The sequence below is a fragment of the Microtus ochrogaster genome, chromosome 15, assembly GCF_000317375.1.
Source record: "Microtus ochrogaster isolate Prairie Vole_2 chromosome 15, MicOch1.0, whole genome shotgun sequence".
Classification (NCBI taxonomy): Eukaryota; Metazoa; Chordata; class Mammalia; order Rodentia; family Cricetidae; genus Microtus; species Microtus ochrogaster.
Genome location: NC_022017.1, coordinates 14,917,858 through 14,930,558, shown reverse-complemented (window position 1 = coordinate 14,930,558; position 12,701 = coordinate 14,917,858). Strand labels below are relative to the sequence as shown.

Genomic DNA, 12,701 nt, shown 5'->3' with positions numbered 1-12,701 from the left:
GCTGCAGACAAGAGACCCTGGGCTCTCTGGGAGTCTCTTCCGCAAATCTCTGAGCCTCTAAAATCCCTCGAAGCCTAGAACTTCCAATTGCCCAGGTTGCACTACAGACGCTGGCTCCCCATGCTCACATGGATTTGTGCCAAGCAGGACGGGAAAGATGGACACATTTTATAACAAAGGCATGGAATCTTCCCAGCAAAATGGCGATGGTCCCGACCACGGCTCCCTGGTCGACTGCATACCTCCTGAACATGTCATGGCCAGAGAAACGAGGACTCCCTCCTCCCCCCATTTTTCCAAATCTCTAAAGCACCCAAGAGCCTCTGCTCATCCCAGGGCTCCCCAGAAGAGTCTCTGGTTAGCACCTAAGGAATAGCGCTAATGGTGTGGACTGCACCTCATCAGGCACACCCTACTTTCAAGAGGCCAGTGGGAGAGGGGAGCTTCACCCCCACGGTGGGCCTCGTGGTTCTGTTTTTGCACACCCCAAAACTCCCAAGCTAGGAAGGCATGTAAATGAACTCTTAGGTTTGGATATGTGGAAGATGTGGGGTTTGAGGAGAGCAGGCCTCCCCAGAGGCCAGTTCCCATTTCCCAGGGGTACCAGGAAGCTTTGGGGGCTCGGGCTCAGACAGGAATCTTCACGCAGAGATCTGGGGGCGCATCTAGGAGAGAGGCGACTCAAGAGGGGGAAGGGACAAAGTTTGAAAGTGCCCATCCAACTCTTCAAGGGAAAGTTTCCCTGAGGGCCCCGGGGACAGAGAGCGGTTAGGGGTGCTGGGGGGCCTGTGGCCGGGTGACCCCCAAGAGGTGACCAGACCCCGGGGAGACGACCCCTCCCCCTTGTCCCTACTCGGCCCGGCTGGGAGTCGCCCAGCTCGGGGCCGCGTGTGTTAGTTGGGGCCACTTCTGCGCCGCTCCTCTAGGTTGGGGAACCCCGCAGCCGGCCGGGAGTGGGAGTCCTGGTAGTCCCAGGGGGGAGCTTTCCTACGGGGGGTCTCGAACTCCGGGGCTCCCGGGTCCCGCAGAGCCAGCCCCCCGCAAAGGGGAAATGTGCCGGCGCCCCAACGCTCCTCGGCGCAGTTTGGGGCTCGTGGCGGGCGCGGGGGACGGCGGCCGGCGAGCCGGGGTCCCCAGCGGGGAAGCCTAGGGAGCTGGCCAGGGACCCCGAGAGACAGCGGGCAGCGGGAAGGCCGGGACCGCCAGGAAAGGTCGGGTTTGCTCGGCAGAAGAAACACAGATGGCGGCGGCGCGGCGCCATTCCGGGCCGGGAGCAGGCAGCCAGCAGCCCAGTCCTCACCGCGGTCCGCCCGCCGCCGCTAAATACCCGGATGCGCCGCCCGAGCGCCAGACGCCGAGCTGGGAAAAGGGAGGCCGAGGAGGCGGAGGCAGAGGCAGCGCCAGGCGCCGGACGAGCGACAGAGCGGTGGGGGCTGGGCCGCGCAGAGCAGCCCGCGAACCCGCCTGCGACCCGCGCCGCGCCGGAGAGGACAGGAGCCGCGCGTCCCCTGCAGCCGCACTTCGGGGTGGCCTGCTAGTCGAGCGGGAGTACAGATCCCGAGGCGGGTTGTGCCCAGCCTCCGGCGAGGGCTGACCCTTCGGAAGGCTCCTTCAACAGCGGGAGCAGGCCGGCCACCATGACCGAGAACTCCACGTCCACCCCTGCGGCGAAGCCCAAGCGGGCCAAGGCCTCCAAGAAGTCGACGGACCACCCCAAGTATTCAGACATGATCGTGGCTGCCATCCAAGCAGAGAAGAACCGCGCCGGCTCCTCGCGCCAGTCCATCCAAAAGTATATCAAGAGCCACTACAAGGTGGGTGAGAACGCTGACTCCCAGATCAAGTTGTCCATCAGGCGCCTGGTGACCACCGGTGTTCTCAAGCAAACCAAAGGGGTGGGTGCCTCGGGGTCCTTCAGGCTGGCCAAGGGCGATGAGCCTAAGAGGTCGGTGGCTTTCAAGAAGACCAAGAAGGAAGTCAAGAAAGTGGCCACTCCAAAGAAGGCAGCCAAGCCCAAGAAGGCTGCCTCCAAAGCCCCGAGCAAGAAACCCAAAGCCACCCCAGCCAAGAAAGCCAAGAAGAAGCCGGCTGCCACGCCCAAGAAAGCCAAAAAGCCCAAGGTTGTCAAAGCCAAGCCAGTCAAGACATCCAAACCCAAGAAGGCCAAACCTGTGAAGCCCAAAGCCAAGTCCAGTGCCAAGAGGGCCAGCAAGAAGAAATGACGATGAAGGCTTTGCTTGTGGACACCCCTTCCTCTTTTCTGTAAATACATTTCTCTCTTGATCTTGTCTGCAACCCTTTGCCCATTCCATTCTGACTCTTTACAAAAAAGGACAGAGTTCGGATTCCTCAGACAGACATTGTGGAATGGTTCCCTGTTCCTTAACCCATTGTGCAAGGATAGCCACAGACCTCATCTTTGTAATGATGAAGGTGTACTTTTTTTCCCCTTGACTTGATATTAGCCTTCTTACGGGGTTAGGGATGAGGGGTTGTTGGGTGGTTTGTTTACTGTGAAGGAAAATGGAACTGGCAAAGTTCTGGCTAGATGAACCCAGGAACAAAAGTTTGTCTTTTCAAGGCTTTCTTAAGTTGCTCATCCATCCCTCGTGAGAGCTTCAAAACCTCTGGTGGGGAGCAGAGGGTGACACCCCACCTAACTGGCCAGAGAGGGACGGAGGAAAAACTCCAGTGGTGAGCAGTTGGGGACCTTGTCACTTATGCCCTAGTGCCTCACCATTGTCTAGGAGGGGAAAGGGCTCCAATTGACAGCTGGCCAGAGAAACCATAGCTTCTCACTATCAGGATCTAGCCATTGGGGAAGGGGGGCTCTTTTCCACCGTCTCTTGTTAAATGGGAGTGGACTTGGGAGGGGTGGGAAGTCAGCCAAGTGCCTCAGTGTGCCTATGGAAACTTGGGTTTTTTCCACACGGTTGATGGGCTGTGTCTTTTTGTTGTTCCTTCCTGTATAAGATGTGGCTTTGCTTGGTGCCGCTTCAGTTCTACCAGCTGCCACTTAAAACCCCTCCAACCTCTTGTACTGTTTGAGTCTTTTCTAAGTAGCCGAGGAGGGCGAGAAGCAGGGCGAGGGCTGTTAAGAAATAAAATAGTTGATTTGAATTTGCTAGGTAGCTTTAGAGAGCCAGGCTTGTGTGCATGTGTGTATATGTATATATCCGTATCTAAGACTAGTACTTAGTCTCACTTCGGGAGCTGGGAGAAAAAACCTGTACAGTTGTCTCTCTTATTTTAATAAAATAGAAAACTCGTGCACTCGCGCCCCTCCCCCTTTTTAAATAAGTGTTATCAGTGCCGGGAAAGATTTGCTGTGGTTGTAATTTTAAACTTTAAAATAATAAAACTGGAAAAGGAAAAAAAATCTGAGTGGTGCGTTTTTCCTCAACTGGAGGAGCGTGAGGAGCGATCGGATGGGCAATGTGGGGAAACCTGGTGCCACGTTAGCGCCGGAAAAAAGCGAAGCTTTGGAAGGAGACGGGAATGCTCAGACTCAAGGGTAGGATGCCGGCCGGTAGGCCGGCTCGACACAGTGGCTGGTCTTCGGGAGAGGTGGATGTGTAGGCAGGATCTGGGGCGGGGAGGCCCTGAAGTAGCTTCCCCAGCGCGGACCTCCCGGACCTCCCAGGTCTAGACTGACAAATCAATCCACTTTTGTCGCCTGCCGACGGTGTCAGGCCCCGCCTGTGGGAGGGACCTCCACCAACCTCTGAAAGTAAGCTCCCGTTACTCTGATTGGTTGTCGGGGCCCTGCCCACGCCACGTGACGGGGAGAGCTAGGCAGTCGGCTGGCAGGCACATTTCATCCCGTGGGCGCGATGTGGGTCAGCAGCGTATGGCGCACGACGTTGTCACCCGGTCGCCGCGCGCAATCAGCGCTGGCGCAGCTGCGCGGTATCCTGGAGGGCGAGCTAGAAGAGATCCGCGGGGCTGGCACCTGGAAGAGTGAGCGAGTGATTACGTCCCCCCAGGGACCGAGCATTCGTGTGGACGGTATCTCCGGAGGTAACGTCCCCTCCTGGGAGTCATCATGTCTGGCCAGAGCCCTTGCAGGGCTTGCATGTGAACGGAGGCCCTCGGGTGGGTGTGGGGGATGCACGTGCATGCGTAGCTGCTGGTCTCCTTCTAGTCTGTCTCAGGCACACTATGGCTTCCTAGTGTTAACTCCACATGTTTAAACCTGTTCGACGGAGGGAGGTGATTTACCTGTCAGCACCTTTTGGGCGCCTAAAGCTGTGCTGCCAAGAGTCCCAACCCTGTGAGAAAAAGAGAGCGGTATCCAGCTGCATTGGCCTCCTACACCCTGCTTCCAGGGAGAGTGGACAAAAACCCTCATTCTTTCATTGATCCAAGCTGTAAAGGTTACCAGTTGCTATACCTTTTTTCCTGATAACATCTGCATCAGAGACCAATTCTCCTCGCTCCCCTTGGTTTTTCGAGATAGGGTTTCTCTGTGGAGTCCTGACTGTGCTGGAACTCACTCTGTAGACCAGGCTGGCCTCGAACTCACAGAGATCTGACTGTCTCTGCCTCCTGAGTGCTGAGATTAAAGACAGAGACACCACCTTTGGGCTAGAGAGACCAATTGTCATTGAAAGAAATCATGCCTTTGATCCCAGCACTCGGGAGGCTGGTGGATCTTTGTGAGTTCAAGGCCAGCCTGGTCTACAGAGCTAGTGCTCCTGGACATCCAAGGCGACACAGAGAAACCTGTCTCAAAAACCAAAAAAAGAAAAAGAAGAAAGAAAGAAGAAGAAGAAGAAGCAGCTGAAATGCAGCTAGGTTTCCCCAGACCCTCCATAGGCCAGCTCAAGTGTCACAGGATATTGGGATGGAAGACCCTTGTCCAGCAGAGAGGCCAAAGTTTAAGCAAGCTAGGAGATCGTGTCTTCCGCCTGTCTTCTCCTAAAGACTATAGAAAGAACTTCCCATCCCCTAACAGAACTTTCAACCTTCATGTGATTTCAGAGAGATAAGCAACAGGCTGAGTGCTTGCCCAGCTCACCTAAGGCTGTGAGTTCACGGCCCAGCACTCACCACACTCAAAAGCTGAGGCATTTAGAGAACCAAGTTCTTAGATTCTTTGTCCTGATGTCCCAGGTCGTGAGCCATCCCTTCCTCAGGCCTCAATTTCCTTGGGCCAACTATGTGAACTTTTTAAGGTTGATAGCCGAGGTCTCTGAGATACCCCTCTGGAATTGCAACTCTGTGGGCAACGGGTGGCTGAGCACTGGAGTTCGAGGCCCTCGGCTTCTTTCACAATTAAGAAAAGAAAAACCAAAATGGTGATGGTTTTGGCTTCAGAACCTGTGAGGAAGGTCTGGGATCCTCTCAGAAGGGACGTTATTCATAGCGAGGTTTTCAACTTCTCATCCTTCAAGGTGGAGCGGTACAAACCTCTCCTGACCCTCCTGCCTTGTGACAGTAGATTCGAAGCCTCCAACCTCTCCCCAGAATGGGTCATCTGTGCAGCTGTTGCCTCTCAAGGGCAAATCTAAGCTGACTTTTCTCTGGCCCCTGTCCCAGGACCTGACACCATGGTCCTTACAGGCCCTTCCTCGCTCTTCTGAGCCCTATTGTTGGTCTTCTCCACCCCAGGAATCCTCAACTTCTGTGCCAATAACTACTTGGGCCTGAGCAGCCACCCCGAGGTGATCCAGGCAGGTGTGCAGGCTCTGGGAGAGTTTGGAGCTGGTCTCAGTTCTACTCGCTTCATCTGTGGGACCCAGGTACGCAGCAGGTGCTGGGCAGCACAGAGACCCGCCTGCCTCTGCCTCCCGAGTGCTGGGATTAAAGGTGTGCACCACCACTGCCTGACTCATGCTCAGTTTTAATGCATTTATTTTCTAATAAAACTCATGAGTCTTACCAAACAGCTCCCAAATCTAAGAAGTTGAGCCCCAAATAAGCATAGGCTTGCCTAATGTGATCCACTTCTTTGCTGCGGAGAAAAAGACAGTCTGATGTGAAGACATATTTTCTGTCCCTAGCATCACTCAGGATCCACAAACACTAGACAGATCCCCAATACAAACAAAGGTCCGCTCGGGAATTGAGACCTGCCAGGCCTTATCCTCTATGGCGGGAGCAGCTGCTCCAGTCCAAGCTCCAGAAGTCACCTGTGCAGTGCCAAAGCAAGAATGTGGCTGAGGCTACAGGCCTTCTGCCTGGGTCTGTTGGTTCTCTAAGCCTCTGTCCTTTAGGACTTGTCCCTTAAAGCCCACAGGTACTAACCATCGCCTGCCTGTATCCTTTAGAGCATCCACAAGAAGCTAGAAGCCAAGCTAGCCCTTTTCCACCGGCGTGAGGATGCCATCCTCTATCCCAGCTGTTTTGATGCCAATGCTGGCCTGTTTGAGGTGCGTAGAGGCTGTGGATGATGTGGAGGTAGGCAGCTGGGATGGTGTGGCAGAGTGACAGTGCCGCAGAGCAACCTATCTACCCTGGAAGGCGGGGGAGGGGGCCGGGTACCAACCTGACGTTTTCAACTGGCCCTAGGCACCTAGGAAGAAGTAGAGTTTCGCCTTGGGGAAGTTACGAGGGAAGGGGAACCTGGGTGACCATATAGGAACTCTTCGCTGCAGGCTCTGCTGACCCCCGAGGACGCAGTCCTGTCAGATGAGCTGAACCATGCCTCCATCATTGACGGCATCCGGCTGTGCAAGGCCCACAAGTACCGCTACCGCCACCTGGACATGGCTGACCTGGAAGCTAAGCTGAAGGAGGCTCAGGTGCGGTGAGGCCCTGGGGCTACAGAGAAAGGTCTATATCCCCATGCTCAAGGAAACTCAGCCTGGAGGGGACCCCTCTTCACAAACAGCCTGAAGGGATGAGAGAGCCGTTTGAACTTCCTCATCCCTCGGGCCCAAGACTGTGTTCTATAGCTCCACATGGCCTGAGATTGGGAAGCACTTTTGAGCAGCAGGTGTGTGGATGTGTGACTAGGACCTGTCCCACGCCAGCTTGTCCTCTTGAGGTCTGAGTCAGGACAGGGAGGCCTAAGCCCTTTCTCAGTGCCAGAGCTAAGGAGACTGAGGTTGGAGGAGATGAACGAGGGTCAGGATGTAGCCCCAAGGCAGTAGAAGAGCAGGTGGTCTGGTCCTGCTACGTCTCATCTGCTCTTGTCTGCCCCGCAGAAGCACCGGCTGCGCCTGGTGGCCACAGATGGAGCCTTCTCCATGGATGGTGACATCGCTCCTCTACGGGAGATCTGCCGCCTCGCTGCTCAATATGGTGCCCTGGTCTTTGTGGATGAATGCCATGCCACTGGCTTCCTTGGGCCCACCGGACGGTGGGGACATTTGAGGCCTGGGTGGGAGCTTCTGTCGGTGGATGGGAGGTCAGGAGGCCAGTAGCAACAGTGGCTGCTTCCTTTGCAGGGGCACAGATGAGCTGCTAGGCGTGATGGACCAGGTCACCATCATCAACTCCACTCTGGGAAAGGCCCTAGGGGGAGCATCAGGTGCCTCTAGATCCTGTCTGTGGGGTCTCCTTCCCTACACGCAGGGCCTGCCTTGTATGGGGTGGAGAAGGAGGGGGGAGGGCAAGTGGAGGGGAGGGCAGTTCCTGGCGCCTGACTGGCTCCTCTCCACATTATTTTCTGTCTTCAGGGGGCTATACCACAGGGCCTGAGCCTCTGATATCCCTGCTACGTCAGCGTTCTCGGCCCTACCTCTTCTCCAACAGCCCGCCCCCTGCTGTTGTGGGCTGTGCTTCTAAGGCCCTGGACCTGCTCATGGAGAACAGCACCATTGTCCAGTCTATGGCTGCTAAGACCCGGCGGTATGATGCCCACAGGGGTGGAGCAAGATGAGGGGAAAGATGGTAGTCACACACCTTTCTACCTCCTCTTGCCCACCTTCCTCTTTTCCTTCATACCCGCCTCTGTCACAGCATCCTCCTTGGACCCCCCTGTACCCTTCTTTTCACCCTACTTTCCCACCTCCCTTTATCCTGCCTGCCTCTGTCTGCCCCCGCCTGTGCCTCCTCTGCTCTTTGGGTCTGTACTTCTGTCTTTATTTCTTCCTCTCATAGGTGGTCTAGATCCTGGGCCTCTTCCTCTGGCTCCATGGCCTTCAGCTACCTGTGACACTCAGCTGTGTCCCCAGGTTCCGCAGTAAGATGGAAGCTGCTGGCTTCACTATCTCAGGAGTTGATCATCCCATCTGCCCTGTGATGCTGGGTGATGCTCGGTTGTCTTCTCAAATGGCAGACGACATGTTAAAGAAAGGTAAGGAGAGGGCTGGGCAGTGGTGGTGCACACCTTTAATCCCAGCACGTGGGAAGCAGAGGCGGGCAGATCTATGTGAGTTCGAGACCATCGTGGTATACAGAGCGAGTTCCAGGACAGGCACTATACCTACACAGAGAAACTCTGTCTCAAAAAACCAAGGGCTGGAGAGATGGCTCAGTGGTTAAGAGCACTGACTGCTCTTCCAAAGGTCCTGAGTTCAATTCCTAGCAACCACATGGTGGCTCATAACCATCTGTAGTGAGATCTGTAAATAAATACTGTATAAATAAATAAACAAATCTTTAAAAAAGAAAAAGGTAAGAGAACTGAGGGCAGAGTGTCCTCAGAGACAAGAACACCTATAGACTGCAGAGTTTCCCGAGACCCAAGTCTCGCTCCTCACTGCCCACACCACCTCTTGGATCAACCATCTGTCCAAACTTAACAAACCCCAGGCCACAAGGAAGCCCCATGTCTGTGAGCTCGGCAGCTCCCTTATTCTCTGTGGGTGGATCTGGGGACAGTAAGCCCTTATATGTCACAGCCCCAAAGCCTGTCTGCCACTCTGTGCCTGTACTCTCTTCTCAGGCATCTTTGTCATCGGATTCAGCTACCCTGTGGTCCCCAAGGGCAAGGCTCGGATCCGGGTACAGATCTCCGCAGTACACAGTGAGGAGGACATTGACCGCTGTGTGGAGGCCTTCGTGGAGGTGGGGCGGCTGCATGGAGCTCTGCCCTAAGCACTGGGTAGGGGCCGGCAGAGCCAGAGTCCCTCTGCTGCCGCAGGGACACAGAGATCTTCTGGTCAGTCCAGACTAGAGGCTCTGACCCAATCCAGACATCTAGAGCCCGACTGAAAATGGGCCTGAACTTGTAGTTGGGGAGACAAAAATGTAAAAATTGGCTATGACACTTTGGTCTGCTTTATTCTTTCCGAGTAGGCCCAGTCCTATGGCTAACTGATGAATCAGGCAGGGACTGGATCTCTGAGGGCAGTCCCCAAACTGAGTTGAATTCCTGTGTCTGGGAGGTATTATTTGGTGCAGTTGGATTCTGTGCTGCTGTGGAAGGCAGCTGAGAACCACCCTGGGGATGCTTCCTCAATCTAACCGTGGTGGCTTGTCTCCTGTGTCCATCCAAAGGACAACAAAACACAACTGCCAGATTAGAAGGGTTCTTGGACCTGTGTTTGGGAGAGGGCAGAGGATTCAGGTCCCAAAGAGAAGGAAGCAGGTAGCTACTGTAGGACATCTAACTTTGTTTTCTAGAGCTCTTTGTCCCTAATTCCGTGGCCTTAGACCAGTCAGCATGGCCCAGTTTTTCCGAGAGCTGCAATTCCATTGGAAGTCACCTTTCTGACTCCGGTTCCAAAGCTTTAGTCTGACGGCCAGCCACCAGAGGGCGCCTCGAACTCAGGCTCCAGCCGCTGCCTGCCCCGCCTCCTTGAGCTGGGGGCCTTGGAGCAGGCTGTTGGGCAGCCCTCAGGCAAGGCCACAAGGACTGTTTGCTGTTGCCAAGGCCCTGTCCTTTATCTTCCCCTGCCACTAGCACCACCTGCTCCTGTACCGTGGGCGTCCCCTCCTTCCCACGTTCCTGACCTGGCTTTGCTGCGGGCACTGTGGAAGGAGACTGGAGGTGTCTGCTCTCTACCTCAGCCTTACAGGCTTCTGAGAGCACTGCAGGCTCAGTGTGGTGGCGTGGCCTTGGGAAGCACCTTAATTTGCTTGAAGTAGAACTGAGGACAAAAGGCACTTGCTTTTACTGTACACATTGGAAACAAAGCCTCATACCTCCAGCTCACCTTTACCAGGGCATCTTGGAGCGATGGTCAAACCTAACATTGCAGAATCCTTTTTTTTTTTCCAGCTTTTCGAGACAGGGTTTCCCAGTAGCTATGGAGCCTGTCCTGGAACTCTCTCTGGCCTCAGACCAGACCTGAGCTGGCCTCAAACTCACAGAGATCTGTCTGCAAAGTGCTGGGATTAAAGGCGAGCACCACCACCGCCTGGCCCTTGCAGATTGTTAAAGTTGGGATTCTGGGAATCCCCTTTTGCAACCTGGTAGTGTTGGGTCAGGGCATTGTGCAATGATGGGAGACAGATCACCAAAGTCTATTAAACCAGAAGCAAACTTTATTCCAGAAAAAGAAAAAACAATCACCATGGGGCACACAAAGCATTATCAGCTATAGCTATGACCGCAGCCAGAGATCAGGCTTCTGCAGCTGTGGCCATGGAGGCTGGTTTGGGACCTTTTCTCTTATAGTAAAACCAAGCACCAGGTGTGGGTCAAAGAGCTTTTACAACCTTGAGGACAGGCTTAAAGTCACAATACATTTTCAGTTTTACAACTTTTGGTTATAGGAGGCTAGAATGTTAACTTAGGATGTTTGCAAAAGCCTCAGCCACTTTTCCCTATCCCTGCAAGAATGCAAGGCAGAGAGTAGAGTCACATGGGAGACAGTTAAAAATTAAGGGAATACAAGCAGAGGGTTCCATAGAGGCAAAAGTTAGAAGCTTCGTCCCCAGTACCTGCCTAGCTGGGAAACTGGGAGGCAGGTGACAATCATTGAAAGTTTATCCCTGTACACAGTGCTGCCAGGATGTCAGCTCTTAAGGCAGAAAGTGTTTGTTAAAGGTTAATAGTGGCCAAGCGATGGTGGTATACGCCTTTAATCCCAGCACTAGGGAGGCAGAGGCAGGTGGATCTTTGTGAGTTCGAAGCCAGCCTGGTCTACAAGAGCTAGTTCCAGGACAGGCTCCAAAGCTACAGAGAAACCCTGTCTCAAAAAAAAAAAAAAAAAAAAAAAAGGTTAACAGTGGCTGCCAGCTTTATTATTTTTTATCTCAAAATGTGCTTGGGCTTACAACTTGATGTTTCTATATTCCTGAACCAGATCCCATTAGTGCTGACTGAGGGTTGCAGCAGCTTGGCAGGAGGCAGCTGCGGCTCCATCAAAGGCAGGAATACCTGCAGACTGCCACTGGCATGCTGGAGGGAATGTAGATGGCCCAGCACCAGCTGGGGAGCCAACTGCAGCGCTAGGCCAGCAGCTTGATGTGTGTTCTGTGTAGGCTGACAGACCATGCCTGGGGCCAAGGGCAGCCACTAGGCGATGTGTGTGGTATAGCCAGCCAGGGCCAGAACACTAGGCCCAGGTCCACCCACACTCCGAAGTGTGACCCACCAGCCAATGGCACAGCACCAGAGCCACCTCCGGTAGTGCCCAGGCACTGCTGCTGGCATCGTTTTCCAGCAGGCAGTTCCTGTAGCAGCCTCACCAACCTCCTGGGCCAGCTGGCCATGGTGTCAGTCTGTGCTGTCAACCAGCATGGGGCTCAGCCAGCCCACTGTCCTGATTGAGGTTTGGTTCCCTTACCCTGCTGCTACTCTGCCATTCAGAAGAGGTCATCGGAGGTGCCCAGTACACGCAGCAGCCTCTTAGGATGCATGTGTTTCAGAGTGGGCACATAGTGCGACGTTCTGTATGGCATTGGCAGGCTAGAGAACCAGCTGCAGGTTGGCTAGAAGCCCTCATCTTGCTGAGTCCAGGGCTCTAGGCCACTCTGTCCTTGTCCTCTGCATCTGGCAAGCAAGATGGAGGCTGGCAGGAGCAAGGGGAGGAGGAGGTAGTGCAAGGATACCCTGGGGCTCCAGCCATGATGGTCTGTCTTCTCTGCTCCACACCCCCTCCTCTCTATCAGCTCAGCCCTGCTCCTTCTCAGAGCCCTTTATCCAATCTTAGCAGAGAAGGAGGGGGCTGGAGGCCAGGCCAGAGGGCACTTCCAGGTCATGGGATTCATCTGGGTCTTGGACTCAGGTGGACACATGGGTCCACACCTGTGGAAGTCGGACTACTTTGCCATCCATATCATTGTCCTCCGAGTGCCCCGTGCAGGGATCCTGAGGTCCTGCTTTCGGACCGTCAGCTCCAACGCTTCTGCAACTCAGCGTTGCAGCCTCCAGGGCTGATTCCTAACAGCTCGATTCATTGAGTCTCTGCATGTGGGGTTCATGACAGTGAGAGGAATGGGCCCACAGGAATGGGCCCCAAAGAATGTCCCCCAGATCTCCCAGTCCTGCTCTGTGGAACACACACATTCCTCTCAGATGTCCCCTCCACCTCCAGGTCCTAGGGCTCTTCTCCCTTCCTACCGGGCTATCTTCAGCCCTTGGTACAGTTGTCTGAGATCCAATCCCTCGTTGCCAAGTCTAGTGCCCCTCCCTCCCCAAGTGGCAGCTGCTCTACTCCTTGGAAGCATTTGGCCATAGAACACTCCTCCAAGGGCTCAAGCCAGCCATTCACTAACATCTTCTAACCTCTGCTTCCTGTCAGGGCAAGAGGCTGTCAAAGGGACTTATGAATAGGCATCTCCTCTGTTCTTTAAATCTCAGCTGTGGCCGGGCGGTGGTGGCGCACGCCTTTAATCCCAGCACTCGGGAGGCAGAGGCA

General features: G+C 54.6%; 2 protein-coding genes across 3 annotated transcripts; both read left to right on the top strand.

Moving 5' to 3' along the window:
• The first annotated feature begins 1,372 nt into the window (after positions 1–1,372).
• Positions 1,373–3,379, top strand: LOC101979955 (histone H1.0). The gene has a single exon (XM_005354219.2). It carries the CDS (start codon positions 1,638–1,640, stop codon positions 2,220–2,222), a length of 585 nt encoding a protein of 194 aa, XP_005354276.1. The 5' UTR covers positions 1,373–1,637; the 3' UTR covers positions 2,223–3,379.
• A 397-nt stretch (positions 3,380–3,776) lies between these two features.
• On the top strand, positions 3,777–9,158 carry Gcat (glycine C-acetyltransferase). 2 transcript variants are annotated; one of them, XM_005354216.3, is made up of 9 exons: positions 3,777–4,020; positions 5,614–5,744; positions 6,273–6,374; positions 6,600–6,746; positions 7,152–7,306; positions 7,395–7,477; positions 7,626–7,797; positions 8,124–8,245; positions 8,837–9,158. In XM_005354216.3, exons 1-9 carry the CDS (start codon positions 3,834–3,836, stop codon positions 8,986–8,988), a joined length of 1,251 nt encoding a protein of 416 aa, XP_005354273.1. In that variant the 5' UTR covers positions 3,777–3,833; the 3' UTR covers positions 8,989–9,158. The 2 variants fall into 2 exon arrangements, with proteins under 2 accessions (XP_005354273.1, XP_005354274.1); XM_005354217.1 differs by lacking the exon at positions 8,837–9,158 and having other exon boundaries at positions 8,050–8,201.
• The last annotated feature ends 3,543 nt before the right edge of the window (positions 9,159–12,701 follow it).

Coding starts and splice junctions, on each gene's coding strand:
- Gcat (XM_005354216.3), top strand. CDS start 3,834: ATGTGGGTCAGCAGCGTATGGCGCACGACGTTGTCACCCGGTCGCCGC. Junction 6,747..7,151: donor CTAAGCTGAAGGAGGCTCAG/GTGCGGTGAGGC, acceptor TCTGCCCCGCAG/AAGCACCGGCTGCGCCTGGT. Junction 7,478..7,625: donor GGCCCTAGGGGGAGCATCAG/GTGCCTCTAGAT, acceptor TTCTGTCTTCAG/GGGGCTATACCACAGGGCCT.
- LOC101979955 (XM_005354219.2), top strand. CDS start 1,638: ATGACCGAGAACTCCACGTCCACCCCTGCGGCGAAGCCCAAGCGGGCC.